At 46.1% G+C, this 18383-nt stretch overlaps 2 protein-coding genes across 4 annotated transcripts in view; one reads left to right on the top strand and one right to left on the bottom strand.

Moving 5' to 3' along the window:
- The window catches only part of CYP4F22 (cytochrome P450 family 4 subfamily F member 22), a 30052-nt gene extending 24219 nt beyond the window's left edge, over positions 1–5833 (bottom strand). The window contains exon 1 of one of the 3 annotated variants that reach the window (XM_082457717.1): positions 5266–5833. In XM_082457717.1, the coding sequence (XP_082313843.1) occupies positions 5266–5331 (66 nt within the window). In that variant the 5' untranslated portion in view covers positions 5332–5833. Of the gene's footprint in view, positions 1–17; positions 5031–5265 lie in introns of those variants that run through there. The other 2 variants (XM_082457716.1, XM_082457715.1) reach the window with 2 other exon arrangements.
- PGLYRP2 (peptidoglycan recognition protein 2) overlaps positions 1–18383 on the top strand; it is a 360132-nt gene that overhangs the window by 328017 nt on the left and 13732 nt on the right. The gene's annotated exons all lie outside the window — the stretch shown is intronic.

The raw sequence follows: 18383 nt of genomic DNA, 5'->3' as shown, positions 1-18383 counted from the left end.
TTCACCTCACCCCCTACCTCCCTCCTTCCTCCTCCGTTCGATCTGTTGCCATCTCCTGCCAGTCGTCCATCCTAAACATCTTTCACATCCATTCATTTCTCTCCATCCATCATGGGTCGATGTCAAGTCTCTCCATCAATCGATGTCAAGTCACCACTGTGGTAGCCTCCTCCCATCGGTCCCCTGAGTTCCATCCTTGGCCCCCAGCAGTCCATTCTCCACACAGCAGTCAGAGGGCTCTTCCTAAAATTAAATCAGACATGACCTTCCCCTTCCTCCTATGGCCCCCCCATTACACTCTGAAAACAATTCAGACTCCTTTCCATGGACCCCATTGCCCTGTGTGGCCTGCCCCTGCTGACGCCTCCAACTCTGTCTCCCACTGCTCTCCCCCTCACTCGCTCAACTCCGGCCACTCCAGCCGCAGGCCAAGTACATTCCTACCTCAGAGCCTTTGCACATGCTGTTCCCTCCACCCTGCCTGCCTCTCCCCCAGCTCTGCCCACACCAGCTTCCCCTCGTCCTCCAGGCCCAGCTCTGCCCTGACAGTCCATTTTGCACTGCAATCATCCACCACCCTTCCTTTGCTCTCAAAAGAATTATTGAGCACCTGCTGTACGCAGTGACTTTCACAGTCATGCATGCCTTTCATCTTTCCAGTAACCCTCAGAGGAAGTTGGGGGACTTGGAGTCACAGCAAAAGCCCCCACCTCCACCCAGGAAAATCGCAGCTGATATCCTGACCAAAGAGATGTCTTCCTGAAGGATTGAAATGGGAAGGAATTGGAACAAGATAAAGTGTGAGCCCTGAAAAAGGGGTCCCTGCTCCAGGTGGGTGGGTGCATGGGAGGGCCAGAGAAACCCTGTGCCCACCTCGCCATCCCTCAGGACAGGTGCAGGCTGCAGTCTTTCCTGGGACAGACACCAGCTCTACTCCTAGCAGAAGAAACACATGCTGTGGGTCCCCAACTGGCTCTCACCCTGGGAGCCTCAGTCTTCTCATCCACAAAATGGGAATAATTGAAAGAGGTCCATCTGATGTTCACGGGAGGAGCTCAGTAAATGGGTGCATTGAGGAAGTCCTCTACTTTCGGCGGCTGGGTTCCTCCTCCCCTCGAACAGAGCAGTTCTGTCCAAACCCCCAAAGAAAGTGCTACAAAAAGTTTTGAGGTGGTGCGGCCGCTGTGGGAAACAATTTGATAGTCCCACAAAAAGTTAAATATAGAATCATCCCATGACCCAGCAATTCCACTCCTAGGTGTATACGCAAAAGAATGGAAAACAGTGAGTCAAACCGATACTTGTGTACAAATATTCATAGCAGCACTATTCACAATCACCAAAAGGTGGAAGCAGCCCAAATGTCCATCAACTGGTGATGGATAAATATCATATGGTGTATCTATACAATGGAATATTATTCAGCCATGAAAAGGAATGAAGCACTGACACAGGCTACAACACGGATGAACCTCAAAAACATCAAGCTGAGTGAAAGAAGCCAGACACAAAAGGCCGTTTATTGTATAATCCGGTTTATACAAAATATCCAGAATAGGTAGGAGACAGAAAGCAGATTCGTGGTTGCCAGGGGCTGGGGGGAACGGGAGTGGGGAGTGAGGAGGTCTCCTTTCAGGGTGATGGAAATGTTTTGAAAACAGATACATGTGGTGATTGCACAACATTGGGAATGTACTAAATGCCACAGAATTGTTCACTTTAAAATAGTTATTTTATATTAGATGAATTTTGCCTCAATTTTTTTAAATGCAGAAAAAAAGATTTTGAGGACCCATGAGAAATTTATCATGGTGGCTGCCTCTGAAAGGAGCCTGCAAAAACTGGGGGCAGGACTGGAAGGGAGGCTTACCTTTCTGTCTCATCTTTGGGGACTTTTTGATTTTCTATACCCTGAGCACATATTGACCATTCAAAAGTGTTTTAACTATTAAAATTAATTAGTGAATTGTACAAGCCAAAGAATGAACTCTAATGTAAACTATGGACTTTAGTTGATAACAACGTTCTAGGGACTTCCCTGGTGACGCAGTGGTTAAGAATCTGCCTGCCAATGCAGGGGACACAGGTTTGATCCCTGGTCCAGGAAGATCCCACATGCCACGGAGCAACTAAGCCCATGAACCAGAACTACTGAAGCCCAGCGCGCCCTAGAGCCCGCGCTCCGCAACAAGAGAAACCAACGTAATGAGAAGTCTGCGCACCGCAACGAAGAGTAGCCCCCGCTCGCCACAACTAGAGAAAAGCCCACGTGCAGCAACGAAGACCCAACGCAGCCAATAAATAAATAAGTGAAAGATGGGGGAGAAACCTAGCATGTTAAAAATAATAATAATAATATTCTATATTGGTTCATCAAGTGTAACAAATGCACCACACTAATGAGAGATGTTAATAACAGCGGAGTTGAGGGGGTGTGTTGGAACCCTATACTTTCTGGGTAATTTTTCTGTAAACCTAAAACTGCTCTAAAAAGTAAAGTCTGTTAAGATTTAATTAGTTGATAGCACAGGAAACTACATTCAATATCCTGTGATAATGGAAAAGAATATAAAAAAAGAAGGAATATATATGTATAACTTAATCACTTTGCTGTACAGGAGAAATTAACACAACATTGTAAATCGACTATACTTCAATAAAAAATTAATTAGTTGAAATTAATGAAAAATGAATTAAGATGCTTCAATGGGGGGGCATGTTTGGGGATGCAGGCAGTTATTCTCTTTCTTGATCTGGGTGCTGGTGACATGCGTGGGTTCAGTTTGCAAAAACCCCAGTTCTAGAATGTGCACTTTCCTGTATGTATATTACACTTCAACTTAAAAAATTAAAAATAAAATGAAGAGGTGTTTGGGGATTGCATTATTCTTTAAAAATGCATTTTTGGATTCAAATCACAGTTCTGCCCCTCACCAAGTAAGCAGCCTGGAGTGAGTCCAGTCCCCATCCTCAGCATCCCCACTTCCAATCTGTGAAATGGGTTAATAATAAAGGGACCTGCTTCCTAAGGTTGTCTGGGACACTTCAGTGAGATAAGGCTTGGCACATAACATGCAAAATTTCAGCCATTATTCCTATTTCTATTACAATATTTTATAAAAGTGAGACAAATTCAAAGCTGACACTCTCAGGATGCTGTGGGAGGCTGGCATGCCCGTTCCTCTCAGCACCAGCCCCCAATCTCATCCCAGAAGCCAGGCAAGGCCCCCAGCAGCCCCGCCCTGGCAGAGGTGGCCCCGCCCACCCTACTGGGGTAGGCATTATCTGAAGATGGATGTGCCAGTGACTGGCTCTGAGGCCGGCCCACGCCCATGGAGTGCTGGTTTGTCAAGTTAGCCCAGCCACCAAACGGGGACTCGTCATACAAGGCGTGTGGACTCCTGAGAACGAATGCAGTAACGTGGACCCTGGCCCCCCAGAAACCATATAGCTGCCTCTTCTTGAGCCACAGGCACTGTACATACTACCTCCACTCCCCACATGGTGGCCTGACAGCCAAGCAGCCAACACTGGCCCCACTGCCCTACATCCCAGCCCTGCTCTCCATTCCCTCTAGCAGCCTGTAGTCAAGACAGCCTGCCCCCTAAGCTGGCTCATGGTACCTTTTCGAACGCCTCTATGCCAAAGGGCTGTCCCACCTAAGACTCATATTTTTCCAAAGTGCCAGACCCCAGAAGTTATGAGCCGGGAGGGGGCCTACCCAAATTTCTGCGGTTCTGAGAGTTTCAGGGGCAGTTATTATGGCAGGGCCAGGTTGGCAGACCAGGATGTGGAGGGGTGAGTCTCACCACAGCTTTGGGCATATTTTAGGCATTTGCTTGCAGCTTCTTTGGCCCAAAGGAGATCCTGGCAGAAAAAGAAGCTTAAAAACTACCAGTAATCTAGATCATTCCAGGGTTGCAATTGTCTCTGCCCATCATCTCCATCAAATGTGGCCATGCTTGGATGTGCACCTCGGAAAGGACTCCTTGGAGCTCTGCATCTTAGCTGTGTGACCTCAGGTGAGTGTCTGCACCTCTCAGAGCCTCAACTTCCTCATCCAGAAGACAGGAACCATATTACCAACCTCATGGGGCTGAGATGACAATTAAGCGTTTTTTAATGTGCTCAGCTCAGTGCTTCATCAAGGACAGTAAGTCCTTGATCAAAGGTACCTCTCACAGCTGTTGGTACTACCATCACATTCATTATTGTAACTCAGCCACCCAGGATTTCGAGAATCAGGCCCAAGTCTTTCCAGGAAGGAGAGATGGGGTCCCATACCATCTGGATGACTCTTGAATGTCTCCAGAGTCATCCAAACCCCTCTGCGGATACCAACCCAGGTCACAGCTGGACACTAGCCCAAAGCTAATGTTACTGCTCAGAAACCCAAGCTGGGCTATACAGAGAGGCCAGGGCCATCGGAAAGTGCCCAGGATTTTGGGGTCAGCCAGGGCTGGTTTGTTCAAATCCCAGCTCCCCCACTGTCTCCCTCCCACCTCCAGCCTGAGACTTATCAGCTGGTGGGCCTCAGTTGCTTTGCATGGTCCCTGCTGGCTAGCCCCACTCTGGTCCAAGGGGGAAGGGCCAGGCCCCTGGAACACCAGGGAGCATTATTTCAAACAAACTTCCAACAAACATCAGCTGGGACCAACTGCAGGACCTCACGCGACCCTCACAGCCAACTGTGGGGACCCAGGCAGGCATCGTCTTTTCATAGAGGGTCAGTTGGAGGCTCTGCGCCTGTGATGTGTGTGAGACTGGGAAGGCGGCGGGACCACAAGCCTAAGGTTCATCAGTGGGACGCACTGCCTCCCCTTTAAGACAATGTGGAGTGGTGAAATCCCAGTGACCCCAATCAGCCTTAAGAAGGCGTCACAGGGCTGGGCTTGGATCCGCCTAAGATGTCCTGATTCGGAGGGGTGTCTTCTTGAGGCCCTTCCCACCATGGACACCCAGAGAGAAGGATACACCCAGGACTCAGAGGCGCACATAGAAGAAACCTCACACAAATGCAGCGACGGTCGGGGACACACACACACACGCACACACACACACACACACACACACACACACACACGAGTCCCTCACAGGCAGTCCCGTCCTGGTTCCTGGGGATTCCCGGGGCCGGCGGTGCCCCCGCCCGCCGCCGCGCGCAGACCCTCGCACCCGCGCTACCAGCCCCGGAGCTGGTGCACCTCGGGTTACCGCGCAGGGCTGAGGCCGCGCTCAGGTTACAATCCGCCCCCCACGCGCGCTCACCCTGCGGGTCTCGGCCTCCCTCCCTCGATCCAGATCCGCCTGAACCGAAACCTCGGCTCTGACCATGCCGTCAGGCGGCCCAGCCCTTTAACCCAGACCAGCTGTCCACAAGGAGAGGCCCGCCCCTGTCACGCCCCTGATCTCAACAGCTTCTGGGCGGGGACCGAGGCGCGGCCTCCAGAGATGGAGAAAACAAGATACAAGAGACATAGAGGCATGGAGAGGGACAGAAAGGGAAAGACAACAGAGGATGAGTTGGAGAGTGACAGGTGGAGAAATGGAGAGAAAGACACAGAGACAGAGAAAGACACAGGCAAAGAGACAAAGACTGAAGATACCCAGAGGCCCCAACCATCAGGGTTCCTGCCACCCTGACTCCCTTTAGCGCCCAAATCCCCCTCTGGACCACTCTCTAGTACCCTCCTCCCACACCAGCAACCCTCGGGGCCTCCAGTTCAGGGCCTGCTCCCAAGCTGGGACAGGGGTCCCTAAGCCAGCATCCCTGGTGCCCCACGGGTCACCAGAGCCTCCTCTGGGACCCCAGAAATCTTCAGACTCCACCAGCCCTTGGGAGCCAGCCCCTCTGCTCCCTCTGGATCTTGGGTCCAACGCACCAGCCTGGAGCTCTGCAGCCAGCCTCTCCCTCCAGGAAGACCTCCAGCTTCAACAAGCACCACAGGGACTTCCCTGGTGGTCCAGTGGGTAAGACTCTGTGCTCACAATGCAGGGCACCTGGGTTCGATCCCTGGTCGGGGAACTAGATCCCTGCATGCATGCCACAACTAAGAAGTCCACATGCCGCAACTAAAAATCCCTCATGCAGCAACTAAGATCCTGTGTACTACAACTAAGACCCAGTGCAGCCTAAATAAATAAATAAAATTTTTTTTTTTTTAAAAAGCAAGCACCACAGACACTTTTTTGCTCCTCCCACTCCACCCATCCCCTGCCAGCCACCCTGACCCCTCCAACTAGGAGGTTCTCCTTGGCCAGCCCATCTGCTCCAGATGTGCCCAGAGTCAGCCCTGCCCCCTAATGTGAGGCAGATACCATTCCCTGGTTGGTGAGTGGGCGGCTGATCTGGGCAAGTGGGCAGACAGGTGGGAGGGCTCACAGCTGGCCTCCAACTCCCCACTGTCTCCCCAGAACCAAGCAAACGACCTTGCACATACCAGATGTCCAAAAATATCTGTCAAAGCGGAGGAAAAACACTGGAGAGCAGAGGCCCAAGTTTTTATTGCAGGTCCACCTAGGAAAACTGAGGCACAGGATGCAGGCTTGAGGAGAGATATGACTGTCCAGGTTCAGGCAAGGGCCAGGTCAATTAGAGAAGCCTGAAACTCTGAGAAGATAATACTCCCCTCTCAATGAGTTCCAGAGTTAAAACTGCAGTAAACCATAAAGAAGTTGAAGAGGGACTTCCCTGGTGGCGCACTGGTTAAGAATCCGCCTGCCAATGCAGGGGACACGGGTTCCATCCCTGGTCCAGGAAGATCCCACATGCTGCAGAGCAACTAAGCCCACAAGCCGCAGCTACTGAGCCCGCGCACCACAGCTACTGAAGCCTGCACACCTAGAGCCCGTGCTCCGCAATAGGAGAAGCCACCACAGTGAGAAGCCCACGCACCGCAACAAAGAGTAGACCCTGCTCGCTGCAACTAGAGAGAGCCTGTGCGCAGCAACGAAGACCCAACACAGCCAGTCTCCCTGAGAGTGCCCCCTCCCAGGATCAGCTGGTGCTGAGCTGGGCAGTGATTGGCTCAGAATTAGTCTGTGCAACAGTGGAGCATCCACTGTGCTCCAACCATTGTTTTAGGTGCTGGGAATATGGCAGAGAATAAAACAGACCAAATCCCTGTCCTCATGGAACTGAGATTCAAGTGGGGAAATAGATACAGATATTTCCATCAATGAAGGGATATAACAAAGGGTTTTGACATGAGGTAGAAGGGATTCTACTATATGAGGTTGGGTATCAGGTCCCTGGCTAAAACCTGAATAACGAGAATAAATGTTGAATCATGTTGTACATCTTGAATATACACAATTTTTATTTGTCAATTATACCTAAATAAAGCCAGAAAAGAATAAAATTCGAATGAATGAATGAATTTTTACAAGTCTGAACCTTACAGAAAATGCTCTGGCTGGTTCCCAGAGTCTGATACAAGTATCCGTAGCTATTAAGCCTGGTTGTTTTATTTTACTTTATTTCATTTTATTTTATTTCATTTCATTTTATTTTAGAGCAGAGAAAGGTTTTTTGCAGGGCCAAGCAAGGAAAACCGGTGGCTCATGCTACAAAAAACCCGAACTCAAACCCAGTAATTTTATATGGCACGTGGAGGAACATTTTCTATTCATTTTCTGTTTTATGTAGTTATATTAAATGAGAGATTTGTTTTGATGTGTAGAAGAAAAATATATATTTGGCCTGAACATCAAATCTACAGTCTCATGGATATAATAATAGCATTATAAATTTTGCTTAAAATAATAAGACTTAAAAGGAAGAGCCCCGAGAGAAAACTATTCATTAAATAATAGAAAGGTAATAAGTACATAGGGCAAAAAATGGTGACAGGTAATTGTGAATGGCTGAAATTTCAGAATCAGAAATGATCAGTCTGGATTAAGATAAAGATGGAGGAGGAGGCTGAAGATCTCTGAATTTGAGTTTTGGAAAAATAAAAATTCCAGGAAACAAGAAGCAGAGGGCTCAAAACTTGAAGGAGGGAATTCTAGAACAAGTGTAAGATGCCCAGCTTTGCCCCAGCAGGTGGTAAACTTGGACGATTTCTTCATCCTTCATTTTCATGAAGATCTCACTGGGTGGCGAGGGTGGGAGGGGACAGTGTTTCAAGGTGAAGAAGAGGAGATACAAATAATTGAAAGTTTGCTGCTGGGAGGAGGCAGAAGGGAGGCCAAGAAAGGCAACATGAGGGATGTGACATCTGAGCTGGGACGGCAGGGAGAGGTTGGATTACAGCAGGTGCAGGAGAGGGAGTAGGGCTCGAGCACAGAGAAACCAGAGGGTGTGGCTGGGCGGGTGGCTTTCTCTGGCCTCGGGGTGTGAGAGACAAAGAGGCTGGAGGGGTGCAGGACCTTGAAGGCCAGTCCGAGTGGCTGAGGGTTGACCTGGTGAGCAATGGGGAGCCATGGACCGTGCTTGAGCGGGGAAGAAGCCCCCTGTTGGTTGGTTTGTTTTTTGGCCTTACCGTGCAGCTCCTGGGATTATTAGTTCCCTGACCAGGGATTGAACCCGGGCCCTCGGCAGTGAGAGCGCTGAGCCCTCACCACTGGACCGCCAGGGTATTCCCGGTTGGTTGTTTTAAAGCGTATTGGAGCTTATTTATTTTTTTAGGGCTCTGGAGGATGTCCACATGGGTGACTAGCTGGACGTGGGTTTCTAGAGAAACGAGGCGGAGAGGAGAGGGTGTCAGCCCAGCTTCTCTGCCTTTAGAGAGATGGAGAAAAGGAAGGAGGAGCAAGTTGAGGGGCCTGGGGATGGGGAATCACTTCCTGGCCATGCGACCTTGGGCAAGTCATGTGACCCCCGCAGGCCTCCACTCCTGACAGATGAAATGGAGGAGATGACCACCAGATGAGACGGTGTTTGCAGTGTGCTCAGCCCCATGCTTGGCACAGAGCACGGGCTGGACAAACGACAGCACTTCAAGTTTGTGGTTTGATTTGGGCTATCCCAGCAGTTCTCAGCTGGGGCAGAGTGTCCCCTCAGAGGACATTTGGCAATGTCTGAAGGTACTTTTGATTGTCACACTGTGGAGTGAGAGATGCTACAGGCATCTTTCGGGTGGAGACCAGGGACGCTGCTCAACACCCTACAATGCACAGGACAGCCTCCACCACAGAGCACGATCCAGCCACAAATGTCAGCGGTGCCGCAGTTGAGAAACTCTGGGTTACCTTGAGTCTAAAAGACCCGTGGGCCATTCAGGGAGACACCCAGGAAGCAGCTAGGCCCATCAGGAGAAGTGCATCTGTGAGTCACCTGTACTGGGAAGACAGTGGATGACAGCGGAGCGAGTCAGTGATGTTATTCCAGGAGTGGGACTGAGAAGAGGATGGGAAAGCAGAAGTGTTGATCACAGCTGCATTTAGAAAGAGGACAGGCAGAGGCATGGGTCTGGAGGTGGAGATGGGTCACATCTGGGAGGTTGAGGAAGCGTGGTAATAAGTTCCATCAGCTGTGCCAGAGGTCAAGGAGCTCAGGCCCTAGCAAGAGACAGAACTGTATGGTTACCAATTCACCAGAGTCTTTAGCCTGGCTCAATAGACTAAGGTCAGAGTGGGAGGGGAGGAAATGGAGGCAGTGGCCAGACCAGGGAGATGGTACCAAAAAGACATCTGGAAGTGGGTAAAGGTGGAGCATGGCATGGGTGCTGGGAAGGGCTTTTCCTGGGGCTCCAGAAGCTCACATAAGACTTTTTTTTTTTAACATCTTTATTGGAGTATAATTGCTTTACAATGGTGTGTTAGTTTCTGCTTTGTAACAAAGTGAATCAGTTATACATATACATACATTCCCATATCTCTTCCCTCTTGCACCTCCCTCCCTCCCACCCTCCCTTTCCCACCCCTCTAGGTGGTCACAAAGCCCCGAGCTGATCTCCCTGTGCTATGCGGCTGCTTCCCACTAGCTATCTATTTTACATTTGGTAGTGTATATATGTCCATGTCCCAGCTTACCCTTCCCCCTCCCTGTGTCCTCAAGTCCATTCTCTACGTCTGCGTCTTTATTCCTCTCCTACCCCTAGGTTCTTCAGAACCTTTTTTTTTTTTTTTTGGATTCCATATATATGTGTTAGCATACAGTATTTGTTTTTCTCTTTCTGACTTACTTCAGTCTGCATGACAGACTCTATGTCCATCCACCTCACTACAAATAACTCAATTTCATTTCTTCTTGTGACTGAGTAATATTCTATTGTATATATGTGCCACATCTTCTTTATCCATTCATCTGTCGATGGACACTTAGGTTGCTTCCATCTCCTGCCTATTGTAAATAGAGCTGCAATGAACATTGTGGTACATGACTCTTTTTGAATTATGGTTTTCTCAGGGTATATGCCCAGTAGTGGGATTGCTGGGTCGTATGGTAGTTCTATTTTCAGTTTTTTAAGGAACCTCCATACTGTTCTCCATAGTGGCTGTATCAATTTACATTCCCACCAACAGTGCAAGAGGGTTCCCTTTTCTCCACACCCTCTCCAGCATTTGTTGTTTGTAGATTTTCTGATGATGCCCATTCTAACTGTGTGAGGTGATACCTCATTGTAGTTTTGATTTGCATTTCTCTAATAATTAGTGATGTTGAGCAGATTTTCATGTGCTTCTTGGCCATCTGTATATCTTCTTTGGAGAAATGTCTGTTTAGGTCTTCTGCACATTTGTGGATTGGGTTGTTTGTTTTTTTGATATTGAACTGCATGACCTGCTTGTATATTGTGGAGATTAATCCTTTGTCAGTTACTTCATTTGCAAATATTTTCTCCCATTCTGAGGGCTGTCTTTTTGTCTTGTTTATGGTTTCCTTTGCTGTGCAAAAGCTTTTAAGTTTCATTAGGTCCCATTTGTTTATTTTAGTTTTTATTTCCATTTCTCTAGGAGGTGGGTCAAAAAGGATCTTGCTGTGATTTATGTCACAGAGTGTTCTGCCTATGTTTTCCTCTAAGAGTTTGATAGTGTCTGGCCTTACATTTAGGTCTTTAATCCATTTTGAGTTTATTTTTGTGTATGGTGTTAGGGAATGTTCTAATTTCATTCTTTTACGTGTAGCTGTCCAGTTTTCCCAGCACCACTTATTGAAGAGGCTGTCTTTCCTCCATTGTATATTCTTGCCTCCTTTATCAAAGATAAGGTGACCATATGTGCGTGGGTTTATGTCTGGACTTTCTAACCTGTTCCATTGATCTATATTTCTGTTTTTGTGCCAGTACCATACTGTCTTGATTACTGTAGCTTTGTAGTACAGTCAGCAGTCCAGGAGCCTGATTCCTCCAGCTCCATTCTTCTTTCTCAAGATTGCTTTGGCTATTCAGGGTCTTTTGTGTTTCCATACAAATTGTGAAATATTTTGTTCTAGTTCTGTGAAAAATGCCATTGGTAGTTTGATAGGGATTGCATTGAATCTGTAGATTGCTTTGGGTAGTATAGTCATTTTCACAATGTTGATTCTTCCAATCCAAGAGCATGGTGTATCTCTCCATCTGTTCGTATCATCTTTAATTTCTTTCATCAGTGTCATAGTTTTCTGCATACAGGTCTTTCGTCTCCTTAGGTAGGTTTATTCCTAGATATTTTATTCGTTTTGTTGCAATGGTAAATGGGAGTGTTTCCTCAATTTCTCTTTCAGATTTTTCATCATTAGTGTATAGGAATGCAAGAGATTTCTGTCATTAATTTTGTATCCTGCTACTTTACCAAATTCATTGATTAGCTCTAGTAGTTTTCTGGTAGCATCTTTAGGATTCTCTATGTATAGTATCATGTCATCTGCAAACACTGACAGTTTTACTTCTTCTTTTCTGATTTGGATTCCTTTTGTTTCTTTTTCTTCTCAGATTGCTGTGGCTAAAACTTCCAAAACTATTTTGAATAATAGTGGTGAGAGTGGACAACCTTGTCTTGTTCCTGATCTTAGTGGAAATGGTTTTAGTTTTTCACCATCGAGAACGATGTTGGCTGTGGGTTTGTCATATGTGGCCTTTATTATGTTGAGGTAAGTTCCCTCTTTGCCTACTTTCTGGACGGCTTTTATCATAAATGGGTGTTGAATTTTGTCGAAAGCTTTTTCTGCATCTATTGAGATGATCATATGGTTTTTCTCCTTCAGTTTGTTAATATGGTATATCACATTGATTGATTTGCATATGTTGAAGAATCCTTGCCTTCCTGGGATAAACCACACTTGATCATGGTGTATGATCCTTTTAATGTGCTGTTGGATTCTGTTTGCTAGTATTTTGTGGACGATTTTTGCATCTATGTTCATCAATGATATTGGTCTGTAGTTTTCTTTTTTTGTGACATCTTTGTCTGATTTTGGTATCAGGGTGATGGTGGCCTCATAGAATGAGTTTGGGAGTATTCCTCCCTCTGCTGTATTTTGGAAGAGTTTTAGAAGGATAAGTGTTAGCTCTTCTCTAAATGTTTGATAGAATTCACCTGTGAAGCCGTCTGGTCCTCACAGCAGACTTTAAGGGGCAGAGATGAAAAGAAGAGAAATCCCCTCATATACTCTTGATGGGGATGTAAAATGGTACAGCCACCATGGAAAAACAGTGTGGTGGTTCCTTTTTTTTTTTTTTTTTATACAGCAGGTTCTCATTAGTTATCCATTTTTTACATATTAGTGTATATATGTCAATCCCAATGGTGGTTCCTTTTTTGAGGAATAGAATTACCATATGAACTCTCTAAGTTCCACTCCTAAGTATATACCCCAAAAAACTGAAAACAGGGACTCAAACAGGTACATGAACACACATGCTTATACCAGCATTATTCACAGTAGCCAGCCACTTGAGACCATTTTTGCCAAACCAGCCAAGGCTATCTCTCCCACCTCAAAGCCTTTGCACTGCTGTTCCTTCTGCCTAGAATTCTGTTCCCGCTCAGGGGTGACTCGTCTCCCACCTGAGCAGAATCTTAGTGACCCAGTTACTGTGGAGAAGGCGAAATGAGCAGTAAAGAACAAGGTGTCCTTTCTGGCCTTTGTCTAGAGTGACCCAGCCCCCACCCTTCCTCCGCAAACACCTGTCTCCATTTCCCCATAGTTCCGGGAGGATTAATTTCCACCTCCCTGCATCAGGGCCCAGGGACACAGGATTTGTGAAATAGAGGGTAAGTTATACCACTGACATCCTCGGATACTTCATTCTACCTCCCTTAAGCCAATCAGACTCTCTCCTCCCACACCTTAGCCAATTAAATGCTCTCTTATCCCTCAGCTGAACAAACTCTAATCTCCTGTTTCTCATGCAATTAGACTCCGCCCCCTTCCCCCTCACTCCTAGCCCTCAGGCAGTCAGACTCTGCCCTCCCTCTCTTCAGCCAATCAGACACTCTCCTGCTTCTCAGACAACCAGACTGCACCTTCCTGCTCCTTGGCTAATTAAACTACTCGCCTAATCCTCAGCCAGTCAGACTCCCATATCCTACTTCTCAGCCAATTAGACTCTTCCTGTCTATCCACCTAACCAATTACTTCCACCTTCCTGTCCCTCAGCTAATCTGGCTCAGCCCTCCCCCTCCCCACCTCAGCCTAACAGAAACAACCTTCTTGTCCCTCAATCAATAAGAATGCCCCTTTAGGAGAAGCTCGCAGTAGGCCTGGCTCTGCCAATTACCAGCTCTGTGGACTGCAGTGCTCTTCTTAGCATCTCTGTGTCTCATTCTTCTCTACTGTAAAACGAGGGCAGTCATCTCCTTCCCTGCTGGGGTGGTCCTGAGACTCCAACCTGAAAAGTGGATTCTTCCTTATATATTGTATACATGTGTGTTAGTATTTCTCCTCTCTCCCTCAAATCCCCTAAAGCTGTTGCCTCTGCTAGAATACCCTTTCCTGCCAGACCAACTCCTATTCATCCTTCAAAACCCAGCTGCAGCAGCCCCTCCTCCAGGAGCCTTTCTGTGCTCCTTTCCCATGCTGTACTCAAGCTCCCACTGTGGGCCCTCCCAGCTAGCCTGGGACTAGGTCTTTTGGGACCCCAGAATCTCCCAGTATGAGGCTGGGCACAGACTATTGCTGCCATTTGAATAGCTGCTGACCAACTGAGTCCATGAACAAATCAATTTGAGTACTGATTATCTGGAGAGGAAACCCAGAATTGGACTTTGGGGGAAATCATTAAATCCCTTAATATCAAGTACCAAATCATGAATTCATATTTTCAGCGGAGTCTGAGAGCCGCAGCTTTCACCAGATTTTGAAAAAAAGGGGATTAAGGAATTTGTTTTACAAATTGGAGCCCCACCGAGGGCCAGTGACTTGCCCAAGGTGACACTGCCTGGTGGTGAAAACAGAGTCAGGATTTTAATTCCTGTGACCCATCTGAGAGTTCTGGGACTTGGATGCCTAGTGTGAAAAAAGCCTTCACACTCATCATCCAATTTAGGAAGAAAGAAAATTCATATTTATAATGAAGAGCCAAGTGGTCACTCAGTTGACAGACGTTTATTGAACACATGAATGCTGTGTGCCAGGCACTGGTCTCAGCCCTGAGGATGCAGCACTGGACAGGACAGGTCCCTGCCCTCCTGGAGTTTCCATCCAAGTGGGGAAGGCAGCAGTAATTAAACAAATGAATAAGATAATGTCTGGTAAGGATCTTAGTAAATAGGATGTTCTCGCAGAGAAGAACTGGGAACCTAGTTTACATAAGGTGGTCAGAGCTAGGCCTCTAGGAGGAAGTTATGTTTGAGTGATCTCTGAATGACAGGAAGATATGAAGAAGACTATTCCAAGCAAAGTGAACAGCAAGTGCAAATGCCCTGGGACTGAATGAGGGTGGCATCCTCATGGAGCAAGAGGCCAGTGGGCTGGAGCAGGAAACACACTAAGAGAGGAGATCAGAGGTGGAGGAAGAAGCTGATTGTAAAGATTCTAGTGTATGCAAGGCAGAAATGAGAGGGAAGGGGGGTGGGGGCCTCAAGGCAGAGGCACCAGCAGGAGCCAATGCCTAGAGGCAAGGAGGTGCCTGGCCCATGCCTGTTTGGGGCACCAGAAGTCACCCTGCCTTCAGCTGTGCTGATATAAACTGTAGAGCAGGAAGGAGGAGTGAACAGTTTGGGGCAACGTTGACCTCTGCCAGGGAATCTGTTGTTGTTCATGACCACAGGCCACCCTAGGCTGATTCAGCAAGATTCTGTGTTATCAAAGGTCAGCTCCCCAAAGAACAAAGCAACACAGCAGCAAACCCCTCCCCACAAGAGGATCTGCCTTATGGACCTCACCTCACTAGCTTCCAAGGGGGTTAAATTTCAGGAAACCTCAAAAATGCTTGCAGGCTGGATCTAGCCACCAATTGCTATGTGACTTTTGGCAAGTTACTTCACCCCTTTGAGCCTGAGTCGACCACTTTTTTGCTTGATTCATCTGTAAATCAAAGGCTTCATACATGCTCCGTTATCTGCCTACATTACCACACTCATTTTCCACATTAAGGTAGGGACTAAGATTATAAAGAGAGATGGAGGTTCAGAGTATAACTTGCCCAAGTTGGGAGTTAAACTAGATCTGTCAGATTCCAGGGATGGTGGGGCTATGGTGGTCCAATCCAAAGACCCTCCTTAAGAAGTGTCTGGCACCCAGTGGCCACTAAGCAGATGGGAACTATTCTATGGTTATTAACCTCAAGATGGTGTGACACCACCTCTCCCAGCCTCAGTTTCCTTGGCTGCAAAATGGGGACTTAGAATTCTCTCTTCACTGGCTTTGGGAGGCATTAGAGATATCAAATGTGTAAAAATAAATGGTGGGGGTTGGTGATTTCTCAAAAAGTTAAACGTAGAGTTACCCCATGACCCAGCAATTCCACTCCTAGATATAGACCCAAAAGAATTGAAAACTGTACTCAAACAAGTGCATGTACAGGCATGTTCATAACAGCACTATTCGCAGTAGCCAAAAGTGGAAACAATCCAAATGCCCATCAGATGATGACTGGATAAACAAAATATCAAATATCTATAGATTAGAATATTATTCAGCCATAAAAAAGGAATGAAGCCCTGACACACGCTACAACATGGATGAAACTCAAAAAGCATTACGCTGAGTGAAAGAAGCCAGACACAAAAGGTCACATAATGTATGATTCCATTTATATGAAATGTCCAGAGTAGGTAATTCTTAGAGACAGGAAGCAGATTGGTGGTTGCCAGAGGCTGGGGAGGAGCGAGGAAGAGGAAATGGGGAGTGATTACTTAATCAATATGAGGTTTCTGTCTGGGGTGATGAAAACATTTTGGAACTAGATAGTGATAGTTGTACAAGATTGTGAATGTAATAAATGCCACTGAATTGTTCACTTTGAAATGATTAATATTACAGTACATGAATTTCACCTCGATAATAAATAAATTAGATATAAATGGTGGGAAGCAGGTTGATGTGATTTCATATCACCCATACATTTGCTACAAGCATAAGATAGATACAGTATTATTCCCATTTTAGGGATAGAAAAATCAAGGCACAGAGAGAGGAGGTGCTCCACCCAGGGAGTGGGGAAGTCTGAATTGGACCTGGAGTCTCTCTGACCTCAAGCAGTTTCCACTCCTCTGCCTGGGAGCCATACAGGTGACAGATACCCACAGTGAGATCATCACCCTGGAAGCACAGGTGACTCAGCAAGAAGGCAAACAGAAGAACCCAGGATATTGGCTAGCTTGACCTGGTTCTTTTCCTCTGGCCCAGGAGAACCAAGCCAGGGAGACCCAGAGCTAAGGGGCTGTCCTTTGTTCAGGCAGAAAACCTTCTGTTATTGTCACCTCTCTGTTCCTAGTCCTGCGCTGAATGCCCCAAGAAGACTCATCCCTGGAGCCAGCACTCATGGAGCTCCTAGTCTGGAGAGTATGGAGTTTGACATAGACACTCGCAGACTCTTGGTGTCAGGGCTGAACCAGAGAAAGGACTCTGGAGCTGGGAAAGGCAAGAAGAGAAAACCTGAAGAGAAGGGAAGGCTTCCTGGATACTGGGGATGGGTTTTGAAGTATGTATAGGAGTTCACTGGGTTTAATGAAAAAGTTTGTGTTTTACACACTCAGATACTTTAATAGGGAAAATGCAAAGTGATATGAGCCTTGGAGAGGGGAAATTAGTAAATATCTGGCAAAATTATATAGGTATTTATCCACTTAGAGGAATATATCCCAATGGTTTTCTTGCAAAAATAAGAAAAGATGAATGAACAAGGTTATTCATAGCAGCACCATTTAAACTGTCAAAAGACTGGAAATGTCCATATGTCCAACAGTAGGGAATGGTTGACTAAACAAATTGTGGCACAGCCACATGATGGAGTACTATGTAGCTGTAAAAAGGAATGAGGAAGAGCTCTGTATACCAGTATGGAAAGATCTCCAGGAAACAGTGTTAAATGGTAAAACAGCAAAATGGAATCTATCTATCTATCTATATACATATATATATACACATATATATGTATATATATATATATATATATATGTATGTATATATATATGGAGAGAGAGAGTAAACCATGAAAAAATTGTAAATTGTTATCTGAGAGGAAGGGAAAGAACATGATGGAGGGTACTGGAATAGAAGCTAGATGTCTCTCTATATATCTTATTCTGTAGATTTGACTTTGGAACCATTTAAATATTTACATAATTCTAAAATAATATTAGATTTAATAAATTTCCTCACTTCACACCCATTAGGATAGCTAATATAAGAAAAGAAAATAACAAATGTTGGTGAGGATGTGGAGAACTTGGAACCCTGTGCACTGCTGGTAGACTGTAAAATGGTGCAGCCACTATAGAAAACAGTATGGGGGTTCCTCAAAAAAGTAAACATACAATTACCACATGATCCAGCAATTCCACTTCTAGGTGTATACCCAAAAGGAGTGAAAGCAGGAACTTAAATAGATATTTGTACACACATGTTCATAGCAGAACTATTCACAATAGTCATAAGTGGAAACAACCCAAATGTCCATCAACAGATGAATGGATAAACCAAGTATAGTGTATCCATACAATGGAATATTATTCAGCCTTAAAATGGAAGGAAATGGTGGCACATGCTACAACAGTGATGAACCTTAAAGACACTTTGCTAAGTGAAATAAGCCTGTCACAAAAGACAAATATTGTATGATTCCACTTATATGAGGTCCCTAGAGCAGTCAAATTCATAGGGAAAGAAAATAGAATGGTGAGTGCCAAGGGCTGGGGGAAACTGGAATGGGGAGTTAGTGTTTAATGGGGACAGAATTTCAGTTGGGGAAGATGAAAAATTTCTGGAGATGGATGTGGTGGTGATGGTTGTACAACAATGTGAATGTACTTAATGCCACTGAACTGTACACTTAAAAATGGTTAAAATTGTAAAATCT

Source organism: Balaenoptera physalus (genome assembly GCF_965194825.1).
Source record: "Balaenoptera physalus genome assembly, chromosome: 3".
Classification (NCBI taxonomy): domain Eukaryota; kingdom Metazoa; phylum Chordata; class Mammalia; order Artiodactyla; family Balaenopteridae; genus Balaenoptera; species Balaenoptera physalus.
Note: the sequence above shows the minus strand (reverse complement) of the source record. Positions and strands in the feature narration are given on the sequence as shown.